At 48.7% G+C, this 18,149-nt stretch overlaps 1 protein-coding gene across 1 annotated transcript in view; it reads right to left on the bottom strand.

The window, feature by feature from the left end:
- Positions 1–4,456: 4,456 nt before the first annotated feature.
- Tn (tripartite motif containing protein thin) overlaps positions 4,457–18,149 on the bottom strand; it is an 81,735-nt gene continuing 68,042 nt past the window's right edge. The window contains 9 exon segments of the mRNA XM_078196859.1: positions 4,457–5,886; positions 6,206–6,487; positions 6,749–6,905; positions 6,971–7,132; positions 7,569–8,008; positions 8,114–8,150; positions 9,698–9,740; positions 11,749–11,791; positions 16,757–18,113. Coding sequence (XP_078052985.1) covers positions 5,455–5,886; positions 6,206–6,487; positions 6,749–6,905; positions 6,971–7,132; positions 7,569–8,008; positions 8,114–8,150; positions 9,698–9,740; positions 11,749–11,791; positions 16,757–18,113 — 2,953 coding nt within the window. The 3' untranslated portion in view covers positions 4,457–5,454.

Raw genomic sequence — 18,149 nt, 5'->3', positions numbered from 1 at the left:
AAGCCTGTGCATACACATATATATACACACACACGTACACGTACACGGAGGACACGGGACACACACACCTTATCACACGCGTACACGAATCAACGTACACGTATCTACGAACACGCGAACACGCTAAAACGCAGTGACAGACAGACAGAGAGAGAGAGAAAGAGAGAGAGAGAGAGAGAGAGAGTAACATGAGTACACGCGAGGCGTTTTCGAATTAGCGAGGTAATTAAAATGTGCGAGCGCGAATGAGAGAGACGGGATAGAAGGTGGAAAGATTGTATAGGATTTACTGTACACACGAGTCAATTCCAACGAGCATTTTCATGCCACTAAGCTTAAAGAATTATTAGTTGATAAAGCGAACGATAAAACAAAGAAAAGAAACTAAATAATGCGACGTGCGAAGCGGATATAAGACAAAAAAAATGATAGCCGTGAAGAGAAACCGTGAGAAGAATTTAAAATAGGAAAAATAGGAGAGTGAGAAGGCGGGAGGGACTGTGCGGGGTAACCGGGCGAGAAACAGGAGAGAGAGAGAAAGAGAGAGGGGGGGGGAGAGAGAGCGAAAAAGAGCGACGGTGAGATTAAGAGATTCTTACACTCTTTTAACAAAAGAAAAAAAGAAATCATTGTTAATTAATTAAATGAATTGATTAATCACGATCCTATCGACGCATAAAGAACACGGGCGGCAAATAAAACGGAAAACAAACGAGACGAGTAAAGTAATAATTATTATTATATACACAAAACTATTATTATATTCATATTTTTGCTTATTACATATTTAAGGAACTATTAAACGAGGGCTAGCGAGTATAGTAACGTTTAAAATGATAAAGAGACGGGAGTTTAAAAGGACAAAAACGAAAGAAAAAAAGACACGAAGCCGATCGGCTACGCGACGAAAGAAACGCGCGCGCGATCGTCCGAAAAGGATGGAAAAATCGGGGGAGGCGAGGCTGAACGCGTGGAACGGGATATTCGCCGAGGCGCGCGAGTTCGCGCGCGCGTGTCCGTGAGAACGAGAAAAAGATTATGGGAAACGGAAGGAGGAGCGTCTCTCTCACCTGTCGTAGGGAATATTTTTAGTCTGTCGGGTATTGCGGAGTTTTCGAGCGTGGCAATCAATTGTCGAATTTTAATGAGATTATAACAAACGAGGATTAAAAAAAAAAAAATTGTAATACGAACCCTCGCGGTGATAGGGATGATTATAATATGATTACTAAGGATAGGGGAAAAAGACAACACTAAACGTTTCTTAGGGTCGTACGTATACACACAGAGACACACACACGCCGAAAACGAACCGATTTTTATTCGAGACTCTTCCGTGGCAGCGGTCCGAACGCTAACACGACGGTGTCGTCGCTTTTCCGGGGGGAACGATTTCCGGGGAGGGGGTGGAACAAAAAGAGAGGGGATTGTCGACGAGGAGGATCTCGGTGATTCGCGCACAGTATTTTTCGGGCCGCGATTTACACGGGAGACAGACAGACACACACACACACAACCGCCGGATGTTCCCCGACGGGGAAAGTCGACGAAAAAGATAATTTCCACGTCGGTTCCACCACTCTGCCCCCTCCCCACCTCGAAACCCCCTCTCCCCGAGATCCCATTAATTATTATTATTATTATTATAGTGAACTCGCATTACTATCACGTACACCAAAGAATAAGGGATTAAAGGGGAAAACCTAAAGACAACTTGAATCCATCGAGCGTGCGAATGGAAGAGCGGGAAAACAGAAAATGCTAAAAAATACTTAATTACTTACCAGATAACGAGTAAACGAAAAAAAAAAAAGACATCGCTAGGGTAGGCGCTTCGAGGAAATAACATTAAACTTTAAAAGTCACTTAATAACAAATTATTCTCAAAATATTAACGAAAAAAAAAATAAATAAATAAAAGTTTAATAAGTAAAGAAATTTTTAAATCTACGTAAGAAAGCCAAGAGTCAAAGACGACTAGATGATAGGAGCCGCATGGCCTAACTGCTGCCACTTTAATTAATTAACAAAATAATTAATTATAACTTTATTACTACTTAATTAATGAAAAAATAAAAAAACTCGAATACAGAAATGAGATATAATGAAAAATAAAAAATAAAAATAAAATAAATAAACTAAATAATGTCATGCCACTTTTCAAACTAACTTTCTAGATGCAGAGACGAATCAGTAGGTTATAGTGGACTATTAAACGAAACTCTTCTCTTCTAATTGGGAATGATTGATTCGCGCTATAGATTCGAATATTTCCAATTGTCCAGTCTCCAGAAATGAAAAAAATATCGCACGAGAATATGTACGCGTGTAAACGGTGTCTCGTTATGAATCAGCACGGCCGCCACCTAATTGGCATCGAATTTTAATTAAAACGTAAAATCAAACAAAAATCACGCATCGATCGTAGGCGAAAGCGCTCGGAGCTTTAACGGTGTCGAATCGAAGACGCGAAACGCTCGATCAACGAATCCGCGAGAAAATTGGCGAGTCACGTGGCGGAAGCGCATATACGTATATCTCCTTCTCGCCGACCACCGACGGAAACGAAATCAAACGAAAAATTGTCACTCGATCGTGTCGTGTTGATGTGCAGCGAGACATCCATTGTAGGACCTTTGTATCACGATGTCGAAAAGGTCGAAACGATCGGATATCGGTGCCTAGCTCATCATTCTACTTACTGTTCCTTGATTAAGACGGTCACTTTGTACCTGCTTGCTGCCTGCCTGGCCCGTGCGTTACATAAAACATATTTCTAGTCTAATCAAGAGGTGTTTTTAAATCAACGCTCCGTAATTTTACTCGGTATAATAAAAAGGGAAAAAAGATAAGAAAGAAAACACAAAACACCATCTCCACCACCCCACCACCACCACCACCACCACCACCACCACCACCCAACAACAACAAATACCAAAGAAACAACAAGTAAACAACAACAACAATAACAACAACAACCACAACAACGTCCAAGCATGTCGCGTACTTCCGTTGTGATAAAAATCGGGCGCTCGACGGCGACGTCGTTTACGGTCGCCGCGGCGCGCCCGGGTGAAAAAAGTTATTGAAAGAAACGAGAGAAAGGATGATGATGGAAGGATGGGAGAAAAGGGAAGGAGAGGAGGGGAAAAAGAGGGGAATGGAGGAGAGAATGGATAAATGGTTTTTTCTACACGTGTAATTTATCGAGGAATCGTAAAACGCCGATATTAATTCATTTGTTGGATCCCATTCGATTTCGCGACGAGCGACAAATCCCGGAAGGTTGATGGTTTCGACAGCTGTTTCGACATCTGCATCCCAGCCGACGTAATCCCGTTCGAAAATTCACCAGCTCGCGGTTCCCTTCGGAAACTCCCCCGAACTCCCTCGATAAAAAAGACAAAAAAACCGTACGAAAAAAACGAAAAGAAGATGCTTCGTCGACGAGATCGCTAGACGACGGTGAAGAAAAGACGATAAACGCTAAAGAAAAAAAGAAAAAACGTTCTCGGATGAACGACGCGCGACCCGAATGAATCGCGAGACACCGAGGGGGATCGCGTTTCGCTTGCGCAGTGAATTTTCGAACGATGCCGGCGATAATGAGATATAATTAAAAAGAACAAAAAAAAAAAGAAGAATATGGATTAAAATAAAGTAAGAAGAAGAAAAAAAAAATACAGGTTCGTGCTACTTCTAGTGGAAACGAATAATGGTAAAGGCTCCATCTCTTGTAATATTTTTATTATCGCAAACGTAATATATTACATTATTAAATTATATTAAATAAAGGATTACGCCACTGTTTATTATTTATTATTGACTAACGTTCAACTAATATTGTAAATAATAACGAAAATATTTTATCTATATTTCCGATCCGGGGGTGCCGGGCGGGGCAGCGTATTACCTCTTGTCCGCCCTGCACGCCGGCCGAAACAATGGCCGACGGTCGCCCGCCCCCCTATTGTTACACCATTTCATCATTGCATTTAATAAATTATATATTTATTGACTCACTTACCTTTTGACTTACCCCCTTATAACGTTATTCTAGCTCCAACGGCGTCAACCGCCACCGAGACCACCCTCTCGTCACACATTCGTCGTTCTGTATTTTCCAGAGGGTGGCTTCCAGCGTCCGCTCATCGACCGCCATGGACGAAACCAGGTAACGCTTTCGATTGTTCGGAAAGAAATTAACCTTTCAGGCACGGATGGAGTTTGCGCAAATATAGTTTTTCATAACTAAATTACCATTTCTCTTAATATACATAATTTTTTGATATAGCTATATATAATATTAGCTATACACATTCTTAGCGTATTGTACATACACTCACTTTAATCGTTTACTTTAATAATTAATAAAACAATCGAGTAAAGCGCGAAACATTCACGGCGCGTCGTGCCTAAGAAATTAATCTCTCGCCGACGGAATCACGCAGTCACGTTTAATACTTCCGCAACAATTTATTTAAAGCATACAAACGGTACAAACTGTATTTTGTTGTCACTTTGAGTATAAATTAAATTAAATTACGCGGATATCATGTGCGTAGAAGAAGGCTGGCGAACAGCATAAAGGTGAGAAGAAGACAGAGGTGGTAAGACGGGGGGCAGGGGAATACAAGACGGCCGCGAGAGAGAGAGAAAGAGAGAGAAAGTCCTATTGTTTTCGAAGTTTTCATTGATCGATCCGCGTCGAACAACTCTGTTCGATGGGCATTAGCATTTAGATAGGCCGCGAGGCGAAGTGGAATATAGACAATCGAGCGGAATCCCGTTAGCGGGTCCGAGGACCGGAAATGGTCTTTTTCCATTTTTTCGTTCACCCCCCCACCGAAATCAGAAGAAAGTAGTATAGAATAGATATAGAAAAGAAAGGAAGAGAGAGAGAGAGAGAGAGAGAGAGAGAGAGAGAGAGAGAGAGAGAAAGAGAGAGATATAAAGAAAGAAAAGCTTCGATGGTCTGTACCAAAGGGCTTCCCCGCGAGTGTATTAGCTGAACACAAACAACTATGTTAAGACCTAACGAAAGCAAGCAAGTTAACGCGAAGAAGAAATCTCACCCCCCTTTAACGTGAACCCCATCGTCGAACTGCTATGTGTTTCCCCCATTTTTGTCTGCCACGCGAACCGTTCGTCGGCATCGGAGATCCCTCTGATCAATTGTACGGACCATAGCGTTGCTTGTTCTACCATGACACGGTGTCTCGAGAAGTTAGAACCCCCCATAGTGTTGCATACCGTTATATCCGAAAAAGCCCCCTTGAAAACGCTCGAAGTCCTTGGTCGAGGATTAGAAAGGGAGAGTGAATGAAGTGAATGAAGTGAATGAAGTGAATGAAGTGAATGAAGAGAGGATAAAGTGTGTGTGTAAGAGAGAGAGAGGCGGACAGAAGATAGAGGGTGGCTGGAGAAATTGGTAGGAGAGAAACAGAAAGTAAATTAGAACACTTGGACGCGGTGGTTCTCGCGGTCGCAGACGACGATGTTACCGGTCGACGTGACAGCAACACCCTCTAGGCCCTTGAATTCGCCGTCACCGCTACCCCAGCCGCCGAAGGACTTGAGGAACGCGCCCTCTGGGCTGAATATCTGTATCCTGTTGTTGCCGGAGTCGGCGACGACGATGTAGCCTTGGTCGTCGACAGCGACGCCTCTGGGGAACTTGAACTGACCCTCGTCGGAGCCCTCGGATCCGAAGGAGGTCAGCACGCGGCCGTTCACGTCGAAGATCTGTACCCGGTGGTTGTTACCGTCGCTCACGATCACGCGGTTCGTGTTGCTCACCGCGATGTAATGGGGATGTTCCAATTGGCCACGTCCGCTTCCGCAGGAACCGAATTTACCCACGAACGTGCCGTCCGATTGAAAGACCTGCGACACAACCCCGGATCGTTAGCACCGTCGACCTTCTTGTAATTTTGCTAGTCCTCGGCAAAAGTAAATCGTAAACGGTATATCCCATTTATTTAGACTGCTAAGATATTATTGGAATTCTTAGAGGAGTCATTTTTATCATCAAATTAACCCTTGCTAGTCCTGACTTTAGCCTTAGCTAGACTTTACCATTGAAGGGATAAAAGAATTGGGGATATAGAAGGTCTATCACTGGAGAGATGATAGAACCGAGAAAAAAGGCATCTTTTATAGGTCCTTGTAGGTTAGAAATTGGAATAATGATATAGTATAGTACCTGTACGCGATGGTTCTCTTTATCGCACACATAGATAAATCCAAGAGCGTCAGTGGTGATGCCCCAAGGATAGTTGAACCGACCGTCCGCGGTTCCCTGGGAGCCAAAGGCCCTCAGAAATCGGCCGGACGGATCGAGCACCTGAATTCTGTGATTGTAACGATCCGCGATGATGTACTGCCCGATCCTGTTCACGGCCACACCGGCGAGGCAGTCGAATTCGCCCTCGCCGCTTCCGTAAGTTCCGAACTCCTTCATGAAGTTCCCATTGCAGTCAAATACCTGTAATTGCCACGGTAAACCGGTAACATATACCAGCCGCTCTTCGGCTTTTTAGCACCACGGGGTTATCCGTGTTTCTCGGACTAGCAATTACCGGGGGCTCTGTAAATTACGAAAACTTCAACCGCATCGCGAAAATCCATTTAAACTCGCCCCCTCCCCCTCCCTCGAAATGGTTCTAGTTAGTTCGGGATTTATTGAAGTTCATTTGCTACCGGTCTGCTAGATCCGAGGGTATGTTTGGCATAAAGGCGAAATTACTTGAACACGATGGTTGGAGCTGTCGGCCACCACGATGGAGTTGTCCGGGCCGACTGCGAGGCCTCTCGGCCAGGTAAAGCATCCGGCTTCGCTCCCCCGCATCCCGAATTTGAACAGCTGCCGCCGCTTCAGCAGGTAGTGACTCCTCCGGCCATTGCTGCGGAACGTTCAACGAGTCTCTCTGTCAGTGTTCTCTACGAGTTTTCCGTACGGGTTACTCACCTAGTGGAGGAACCTGCTGCCGCGGGTATACCGGGAGCTGCTGTAGGGGACGTGGGGGAGCCTGACGGGTTTTTTTGGTCGTCATCGGAGGATTCGAAGGATGTTTGGCCAGCGTGCCTCAGAGGTAGCCCGAGAGACAACCTCCTCGAGGCTGCGCTGGTACTGCAAAAGAATTCCTCTTTAAGTCCAACTGGGTTGGTTACAAACAAAGGCTACTGCAATAATGGCTACTGTATCTTAACCCTTTCGCTACGGCAGTCCGTTCCGCGGGAGTAGCGCCGCTGAACGAGGCAACGCGCCGCGCAGTGCGCATGATGCGCGTCGGCAGTCTTCGATGTTCGCACTTACGTCTTTAACACTTTCGCGCCGAGCGCCGCATATACGCGGCATCCACTCGACGGATATATCCGCCGTTCGGCTCTGCGAGTTTCCATGTGAATGACGGATATATCCGTCGTTCGGCTCTGCGAGTTTCCACGTGGACGACGGATATATCCGTCGTTCGGAGCGAAAGGGTTAAAGCTTTCATTCAAGCTAAATTGCATATAGATAGCCTTGCGAGAAGAGAGCTATCGAAGGAAGAAGTGGCTGTCGTTACCTGGATGATGGTATCGTCGAGGTAGACGACGAAGGCTCCTTGTCCTTGATGGTGCGATTGCCGTACTTATTCTTGAGGTACCTGGCCCACGAGCTGAGGGCCGCTCCGTCCTTCTCGGTGCCGGGCCGGTCTCGTTCGGGGCTCGGCTCCCTCGACTTGAGGGCGTGGGTGCTCCGACTCCTGGCCAGTTCAGAGCCGGCTCCGTACTTGGCCGCCAGATAGGCGTTCGGCGACTGGGTCGTCGGAGAGGGTGGCTCCTCGTCGAGGTCGAGGTCATCGCCGCCGAAGTTGTGCGAGCTTCGTGACCTCGCCAGCCGTTGCCTTCTTTCCTTCAACGCGGCGTACCGCGACCTCGCCGACAGAGGCGACTCGACCTCGGTGTCCGCGTCTCGTTCGCGTTCTCGTTCTCTCTCGCGTTCTCTTTCTCTTTCGCGTTCTCGCTCCCTTTCCCGTTCCCGTTCCCGTTCCCGGTCCCGGTCCCGTTCCCGCTCCCGCTCCCGCTCCCTCTCCCGCTCCCGTTCCCGTTCCCGCTCCCGTTCCCGCGCCATCATCGCAGCCTGGCTCCTGCTCTTGTTCAGGAACCTGGAACAGTGCGGACAAGAAGGTTGGCTCGTTCAGATGTCCCTTTGTTAATCGGCTCAGCCCCTTCCCTGGGTTACGGTAGGAGGTCAGATCGAGAGCACAGAAGGGGGCAAGGGACACGTACTCGGTGATCGACGATCGTTTAACCCCTTGCCGTGCTACTTTCTTCATGGATAAAACGAGTAGAAGCTTTTCGATTCTTAGCATTTTTTGGAATTGATTAATAGAATTTATTTTCGATGAACCAACAGTAGTACGTATAGAAAAATAAAATTATTAATTCTTTTCTATAGTTTAGGTGTATGTGACACAATAATATGTTTTTATTTTATATGAAAATGAAGAAAATAAATGAATTGCTTTAAGACCGCAATGGGTTAAGTATTAAGGTCAGACTCGTCGAAATTTTGGCAAGGGGTTAAGGCTATATTTTGGCCTATTTTGGCAATAGGGTTTCCAGCGTCTGGTCGGAAGCGATCGAACTGCGGCATGACCACACCGAAACTCTGTTGGTTACTTATGTTAGCCCTGCTGAAGCTTGCGTCTTCATTATGGAGTATAGTCGCCTCAACTGGTCAGTCCACTGTATATTCCTTTTAGGTCTTAACACTTCGAAGAGTTATTTGCTTCGGAGTCGATCTGTGTAAGGCACCGTCCGAATGACCCAGTCTCCTATTAACCCTTTGCAGTCGAATGACGACTGTGCGGCATCATTGTGTAAGGGAGTCAACGAATTTGATATCTAAAATATTGTTAGAAATGCGAGGTGTTGTAGGAGCCAATCAGATAAAATAAATAAAGCGTATGCAATTGAAATTCTGTAGGTGGGGTCAACAGTCTTGGAGTTAGCTTCTAGAGCAAAGGGTTAACTTTATCCTTAATATTTTCCCTAACAGACAATTTTTGTTTCTTCTATGAAAAAAAAATCCATCTACCTTCATTCTTACACTTTGATAACAGATTAATCAAATTTTGACACATCTGACCTGTTGTTACAGTTCAAGAGTTCAATCTTTAAAATATATCATACGCTAAAAATATATCATAATCTTGAATATATTTTTAACAAAAAAAGTAAAGTAATTAAATTGGTGCGGAGACAATGGCACAGTTCCGTGCGACCAGTTGGGGGTTCATTTGGGTTACGAGTCGCTACTCAAACTTCAATTCCGCATGATGAAATTGGACCATCAATTCGGCGACGACAACGACGCCGAAACCGTTCACGCGTTTCGGGAATTTCCCCAAAAAAATATGTTCGCCGTTTCGCTCGCAGAAACCGACGGCATTTCGCCGGCGCTCCAATTGACCGTTTTAACAGCGACGCTTTTAGAGGCTGGTTTTCGGGTTGTGTCATCGCCGCGATATGTACACGATTTAGTAACACAAGAGTGAAACAGTTTAGCGGATGACGTAACTGCCGGCAGCATGAATCGTGTCGCGGAAGCCCGGGTCCGCGCGAGCGCCGGCGTTTTCGTTCCGCGACGAAACGATCCGATGATCACGTACCCGCGCGCGGGCGTTCCATTCATTAACGCGCGGCGCGCGTCCCCGCATCCCGTTAATTGCGATTCCATGAATGCGGCCGCGCTCGGTCACAGTGTCCCGTGGATTTTCAGCGAGTGTGCCGCGTCCTATATCGGGCACCATGTGATTTTCCATCACGTGGATGCCGATGTCGATTCAGCGAAGGTGAGTCTTTCTTCTGATCACGATTTTCCCTCGCAAGCCGCGTCCGAAGCTCGCGACCCTAATTCTCGAGGGCGATCTCCGATTGCCTCTGTTGCAATAAAACGCGATCGAGGGAATTTCGAATACGTTTTTAATCGGATGGACAAGTGGCGCGAGCGTTATCGAGCCCACGCTTCATCGCCGCGGTACGTTCCGCATGCTGAACTCAAAGCTTTTCGCGTGCCAGCTAATTCGGTCACGGTTTTTCCTATTGCCTTGTCGAAACTGCCTTCCGAAAATTATTAATACGGTTCCTTTAACTTCGACACTTTTTACGCTTCTTTGCAGCATTATTGTTACACTGCAAACCTAGGGACGCGTAGTTTTTGTTTTAAGGTCATTGAATTTATAAAAAAATTCCTTAAACTTTGAGAAAATTTCATGGAGAATAATTGAAAATTTGTCGATCCAAGCGTACAATATAATAAAAACGACGCTCCGTATAAATAGAGTGAAATGAGTAGATCAACTATAAATCGGCGAAAATATTTCCAAAGTCCCGAAAAAACGCCATCGCATTATTCTCCACCGAGTAAAATCGTAGAAAAAGCAAAGAATAATAATTGAAAATTTGTCGATCCAAGCGTACATTATAATAAAAACAACGCTTCGTATAAATAGAGTGAAATGAGTAGATCAACTATAAATCGACGAAAATATTTCCAAAGTCCCCAAAAAACGCCATCGCATAATTCTCCACCGAGTAAAATCACAGAAAAAGCAAAGAACAAATTAAACCATCGCAGTAACATTCTACAAAATCTAGTCGAACCATAAAAGCAACGAGAGCACCATTATCGCCGGGAGATCTCTAATCAGAATTCACCAGCGAGTCGTCGTTATGCACGGAGATGCATAAAAGAGGGCCGGAGCATCTCCCGCGGTGCAACAAGCTCGCGGATGGTAAATATCCGCGGTAAAAAATAGCGGCCGCGTGTTCGCCGCAGTCGTAAAACATCGGCTGCGGGCCGAGTGCCTATATTTCCATCGTGGATCCTCGAACGATTTTTCCTCTCGACCTGCGCGTCGATCGCGCGACACCGAAAAAGCGACGAAACAAAATTCACGGGCGATTCCTGGCCCGACCGACGGAAGCAAAAAACAAAGAGGGTAAAGAGAGAGAGAGAGAGAGAGAGAGAGGAGAGTAAAAAAAGAGAGAGAGAGAGAAAAAAGCGCGGCGCGCTCGCGCGTTTCGTTTTTTGATGGCCACGTAGTTTAATTGATCTTTTCAACGATGAAACGTATCGGAATAACATCCGCGTTTCCAGTCAAGTGGACCACAGACCGATATAGCACGGCCGACTATCCGCGCTGCAGCAGATATTTAAAGTAACAAACGAGCTATATTTAAAGCTTTCACCGCACACGCCTCGGGGCTTCCCGTATGATGCACAATGCGGTCGCATTAGTTCCGTCTGTAATATTTTCTCCGCGCCGCGGCGGCCGGTCTCGCCGGGCCCCCGTTCGACGTTTCGCGTCTCGCGACAAATTGTGAAACGAATCGTTCGCCCTTTTTTTTTCATCGAGGGAAGCTCGCTAGATCGATCGCTGGATCGCTCGCTGGATCGTCGAAAAGTGCTCCGTCGCTAGCGAAGGGCGCGCGCACGACGCGTCCCCGTTTCGCCCCGTGAACGCCTCGACACGAACGTGTGCACCGGACCCGCCTCGCAGCCGGTAATTATGCTGTTACGTTCCCGCATGTAAATTGTCCCTCTCTCAAACAAAACTTTGACCGATCGTTTCCGCTCGCGTCGCTCGCTCAACCAAAATAATCTCTGTGCACTTCCCCCTCGCCGATTAACCGGCTCTCCACGCTCTCTGCCCCGCAATTTGTGCAACCGACCGGCCAAAAAATAATCTGCTTTGCTGCATCCGTCCGATTCGATTACCGCGGCCGACGAGCCTTAACCCTTTGTGACCCGGTCCGCCTCGGGTACCGAGCTGCGCGTGACGTCAAAAAGGGTCATCGATGTCGGCGAAGACCGTAAAAACGTCCACGATGTTCGTCGATAACCGCGGCAAAAGACGTGGCCGCGACACTTCGCAGGTCTGTGCACCGGAATCAACCCGTTGCATGCCATGGGGGTCATCGCCGAAATGGTGCGAACACCGCCTGGTCAGTTAAATCCGTCGCACCTGCTTACATAATAATAAACAGACGCGTCTTCGCGCAGAATATTGTTTTCGTTAATTAATAATTGCGGGAACTAAAATGGCATATATTCTTCTTTTCTATAATTGCAACGAGCGATAGAATATTATTTCGAAATCGTGTTCAACTGTTTCTATTGTTTTATATAATTTGATCTACTCATTTCTGTCATAAATACGTCAAAACCCCCAGTCTAACAATAAATTGCACGTAACAACAGATCTATAGATTATCACAGATCATCGTAGCATTCGACGTGTACAGTTGGTTTCGAAATTCTGTTGAACCGTTTCCACTGTTCTTCTATTCGATCTACTAATTTCTGTCACAAATACGTCAAACCCCCATTCTAATAATAAATTGCACGTAACAACAGATCTATAGATTATCACAGATCATCGTGGCATTCGACGTGTTCAGTTGGCCTCCTCTTCGCGCGGCTCGCAGTTTCACTGAAATAAATCCAGCTCTGAAGTTAAAAACAGTTCACTAATTCCACCGACACTGGCGGAAGCTGTGGCAACGAGACCGCTGACATAAGTGCCGAGAATGAGAAGATATGTATACGAGACAAGTGACCAAGTGGGAGCATGATCGAGCAAGCAGTGATGTGCAAGCCAGAAACGCGACTGATGGACAAATGTAAGAAGCTTGTAAGAGAAGTCGAACGGGAGGTGTCCCGTCGCCTCGGTGCTAATTAGATTGTTATTCGCGACACAGAGAAACCATGGCGGCGCGGGGTGCTCGCAGCGATGCGTGTGTGATACCTTTTGATGGCGGGGCGACGGTCGAGCGATGTCCTACGAGACCGAGAATTCGTTTTTTTTTTACCATGTCTCCTCGGACCTACGTTCTCGCTCGCCGAGCGCGCTGCGAATTGGTTTCGTGTGCGTGCGTGCGTGAGATGCATCTTGAGGTGGTGCGACGCGAGGTGCAACGCGTGGCGCGACACGCTCGTGGCGTGCGGCCGGGTCTTAGAGCGTGGGGACGGTGGCGTGGGCGCGTTCGGTGACGTCCGGGAGGGTTGGGTCGCGTGGAACGAGCAACGAAGGGGGTGGACGACGGTTCACGACGTGTGATCGATACCGACGTGTTCAATCTGTTAGTGCAATAAATAAAGATGCATTCTTCGTTCGTCTGTGTGCGTGTGCCGCTCCCTCGGCCGGTCGAGCACGCCCGCGTATGAAACGGTGCGCGTGTGCGCGCTGGTGCGTCGCGCGCGCGGGCATACTCGGGGCCGGCGCGGGGCTCCGGGTCAACGTGACAGAAACAGATTCGTGACAACAACTGGGAACAATGAACGTGTACAAAGTGATCGAGAACAAAAATCGTGAAACAAAAAAGTTACGGTTCCAGTCTTTTTTTCTTTTACTTTTTTTTCTGTTGCATCAGCGTGGACATTTAAACGAAACATACAGTGAGCACTTCCAAAGGTGTGGGGACGGGGCGTGTGGTCTGCGAGGGAGAGATAACAAAAGAAACGAGAGGCGGGGTTGGGGGGAGCCGCGAGGAACCCTCAAAGGGTCTCGCGTTGCCCCCCCCCCCCCCCCCGTTTCTCGGCTTTCGCGCGGTTATGCTCGGTGTAAAACTGAGGACAAGTTTGAGAGGGAAATAAATAATACGAGTTATCACAAAGAAATGCAGTTTATTTACCACACCAACAAACTGACGCAAGCCTATTCACTAGGAAAAAACGAGTACAAAAACTTAATGATATGAAACGATGCGATGCGGCGTGGGGGCCGGTTTTTCCGCATTTTTGGACAAAATAGATCGGCTCTTTTCAGTTCTCGTTTCCCTCCTCGAACCGCCGATCGAGGAACACCGTTCGGTACACGCTCGTCTCGCCGCGGTCTCATTTCCGCGAACGCGTCGACGCAAACTTTCCTCGCGGCCCCACGTCAACGTCGAACAGAACTTTTGGAATTTATCCGGCCGGAAACCGCGGATTCGTAATCGGTGACAAGCGTCGGTGTTTACCGGGCATCGATGCCCCCCCCCCCCCCCCCCCCCCCCCCCCATCCCGGCGAGACAAGCGTGCCGCGAGCTTAGGCGCGGCTCGAACGCGCGACGAAACCGGCCCCCGCGCGCGATCCGATCAATGGGGAACTACCGAAGCAGCCCAGCTTCAGCGTGGATTTAAGCTGCTTTTTGGGAGGACGGTTGTTCTCCTCGACACGCTCGCCTCTGTGCCGGCCCGACGCGTTCCGCGAGCGTGTCGAGCGATTTTGTTTTCGATCGTGTCTACGAAGCTACCGCGCGCGGCGGTCGTATAACGTGTGGCTTGAGCAAAATTGCGGAGGGAGGGTGTGGGGGGACACGTGTCGCGGGAGTCAACGATAGGAACAACAAATAGTTAACGATCGTACGTAAAAGTATCACAATGTAGAAAAATGCAAGTTCCACCAACATACAACAACATTGCTACTGGCAACGCGCGAGTCTCCGCGTTCTCGGCACTCCGTTCCGTTTGCCTCGTTATTATTTAATTCTCGAACCGGTTCAGGACGGGCACTGGACCACTCCCAGTAGGACTGTACGGTGTCGTTTTAATCAGGATCCACGCTTTGATGTGTCCCCGATAAACACGGCGACGAGCTCGTCACTGGTCGTACTCGTTCTCTTTGAAAAAAAGGATTATCTACTTCTTTGACGGACGTTCGGCGAGAAGGAACGTTCACCGTTTGTTTCTTACCGGGTACCAGGGCTGGGCGGTGATCGATTATTTTCTGATCACTTTTGGAGTCGATTGCAAATGGCGATACTTAATCCAGCAGTTAGTGATAGTGACCAGTATGCATCGACTCGTAAGAGCGAGATTTAGAACAGAGCATTATTGTAGAATTAAAAACCGGTGCGAAAAGCAGTATTAAATATAGCGGCTGGTAATAGTGATTAGGATATTCCCTGACTCGTAAGAGCGAGATTTGCAATAGAGCATTATTATAAAATTAAAAACCGACTGGTTTAAATAAAAAATCGAGTCACGAATTAAAAGTAGAATTTCTAAAACGTGTAAAATGATTCATCAACCACGATCAATCGACTGCATATTCCGCCGTAATTATAATCGTCGATCATCAATCCGATTACTCTCCGCCCAACGCTGTTAGGATACTACAAGGACCCTCGTCCGTCCGTCGTTTCCCCGAGCGCGATTCGTCTCCTAAAATCAACACGACGCCGAAGAACCGATCCGATCAAGACTTCAATTCCTGCGTGACGTAAAAAAAAGAAAAAAGAAAGAAAGAAAACTAAATGCGTTCGTCTTGATGCAAGCTTCGATCGGTGGATCGAAAGCCTCGGAAAGATTACCCGGACACGACCATAATTGCGAGACCGTCTCCCCAACGACGAGAGATCGAAGGAACGCGGACGAGGGTCGGCGCTAAAGAATCGCGAATGAATGATGTTGTTGGATGAGAATGAGCGATGTACCCAACGTTACTTGCACAACTACTTCTACAGAGTGTTACTGATTATGCCAAAGTGCACCATACAAAACCAAAAAAAGATAGTGCCAAGATAGTCGCGTCTTCTAACCCGGTCTTCTCTACGCGAGAACGATCCCCGTCCTGAAAGGGTTGACGATCGTCGCGATGAAATCGCGGCCACCGGGCCGACGGCTGCTACTCTCTATCGATCGCGGCGCGACGACAGCTGAGCGCGCGGAAGGTCGGACGACTCCGAGGGGCAGCAGTTTTCGGGGGGTGAACGACGTAGGGGGGTACAGACCGTGGCTCGAAAAAAAGAGGGTGGCTTTTCTCGCCGGCGTTCGCGCGCGCGCGCGACCGAAGGAATTCCTCTAGCACCTATGTATACATCGGCCGGGAGCTGGCCGGCGTGTTGCCGCGGCGCGCGTCGCTGTAAAACAAACGTTCCGCGAGCCACCGTCATTCTTTCTCCGGGCCCGATCGACTCTCGAGAAACGGCACGACCAACGAAACACGGTCGGGGAAAATAGAGGAGAGGGAGACCGGGATAAAAATAACGGGGGACCAAAGCCCTGTCCACGTCGACGTGTTGCCTGAACGATTACGAGTGAACCGATTCTTCGTTTGCCAGCTCCTTTCATTCAACGTTGCAGTCTTATTGTCTTCGCGATAAATTACATAAAAAATGTATCAAACTAAAGTTCTATTGCACGAAAGAAGAATTTTATCTCGAATAGCTACTTTCGTTGTCAAACTAACGAAAGTTCATTCGTCGCCAAGGCAACGGTGCTCGAATTAAGTAGCTCCGTTCGTCTCCGAAAGGGAGATAAAATACGGTAAAAACGTATCAAAGTTCGGCCGTATTAAAGAATATCTAACTAACTAGCTTGAACTCGAATCGCGCGGCATCCGTTCCCAAGGTGGGCATAAAATCGCTCCTCGGCAAAATGTGTGGACCGAGCTTTCGTAGGAAGAAACTGCCGCATCTCGTTATCAAAGTCCCGGTCGTATACGCGAGCGTAATCTTCGGCGACGAACGCGGACGATCGGGCGCGGGTAAAACCGAAAGGAAAAACCTGGCGAACGAGAATGGTAGGAAAAAGAAGAACCACCGGACGGTAACACGACCGATGAGCATCGTCGAACGAAGGGACGGAGAAACGTCGGGGTGGGTCACGTGTGTGTGTGTGTGTATATGTGTACGCGCGTGTGTATGTATGCGTGTGTGTGTGTGTGTGTGCGGGTTACAGGAACAGATTGATTAGAACGCTGTAACACAGTACGGACACACAGAAAACGGTGGTTACCATTTGCATCGGTATACTGATAGCGACACCAGGCGTGTCCTCGTGCTCGTTCGGACTGTCGGTCTCTTTCGATTGGGTAGCGTTCGCGACTAGTGCACCGTTCTCGATGCTAGTTCTCACTGCGAGGTCGGTCGTTTGGGAACGAATCGTGCTCCTCGTCTCGTCCTCGACCCCCTTCCCGTCGGCCGTGTCCTTCATCCTGTTCACTATCACCCAGCCGTCCTTGTCGATGTTCCACGAGTCGTCCCCGGCTTTGCCGTCCGTCTCCGTGCCGTTCACTCGGTCGTCCTGCCGCGCCTTCTTCGCGGCCTCCTCCTTGCCGGCCTTGTCAGTCTCGCTGTCGGACTCGTCGGAGACCATCCAGCCGTTTTTCCCGAGGCTGCTCTGCCTGTAGACCCTGCTCCTCGGCAGGCTGTCCGACGAGCCCGACAGACTCAGCGTCCTGGCACCTTCGCTGGTATCTTCGTCCTCGTTCCCCTTTTCGTCGGAGTCTGTCTTCAAGCTTCCGTTCTTCTCCTTGTCTTCGTTGGCCTCTTCGGGTTCTCGATCGATCAGCTCGAAGCTGTTCGAGACCTTCTGCGGACCGTCGGCCTGCAGATCCTGGTCGGTGACGACCCAGCCGTTGTCGTCGAACAGCTCTTCGATGCTCTTCTCGCCGACGAACGACGAGCTCCGCCGTTTCACCTGGTCGTAACGATCCTGGTGACGGTCCTCCTGGGACCTGGGCTCGGTCCGCACGCTGAGCACCGTGGTCTCGTCGTCGTCGGTCTCCGTGTCCGTCGACTCCTCGCTCTCGGACTCGTCCGCCTTGGCGTCGGTGCCTTCGACGTCGGCTACCTCGTCCCGCGGACCCTTCTTGATCTTCACGTTGCTGTTCTCGTCCCTGGACTGGTCCTCTTCCTCGTCGGTCTCCTCGTCCGTCTCCGTCTCGCTGCCCGACTCCGACTCCGAGTTCGTGCTGGCCGAGTAGCTGCTCGACTCCCTCGATGATCCTCTTTCCTCCGGCTGCTCGAGCAAGCTCTCGAGCCTGGCCGCCTCGTTACCGGCCCGCGATCCCCTCTGTTCGGATCGGCCGTTCACCGACGAGCTCACGTCGTTCACCGAACGACCTTCCGCGACCCGACTAACGTGACCGCTACCTTCGAGACCGTCGGACCTAGTCGCTATGAAGTAGGAGGAGGAGGATGATGATTGGGTGGTTCCGTCGGTGTCCGTACTATCGTCCGTGCGACGGTTAGGTACGATTGGGCACGTTTCCGGACGCCGGGCGACCGATCGGTACGCGCGATCCGCGCTCGTTGCCGCGATACTAGCCTCGTCGCGCTCGTCACTAAACGCCCTAAAACGATTACGGTCGTGGGGGTTATTGGAATTA

This window comes from Augochlora pura, chromosome 3 (genome assembly GCF_028453695.1).
Source record: "Augochlora pura isolate Apur16 chromosome 3, APUR_v2.2.1, whole genome shotgun sequence".
Classification (NCBI taxonomy): Eukaryota; Metazoa; Arthropoda; class Insecta; order Hymenoptera; family Halictidae; genus Augochlora; species Augochlora pura.
The sequence above is the reverse complement of the archived record's forward strand: the minus strand, read 5'-3'. Positions and strand labels throughout refer to the sequence as shown.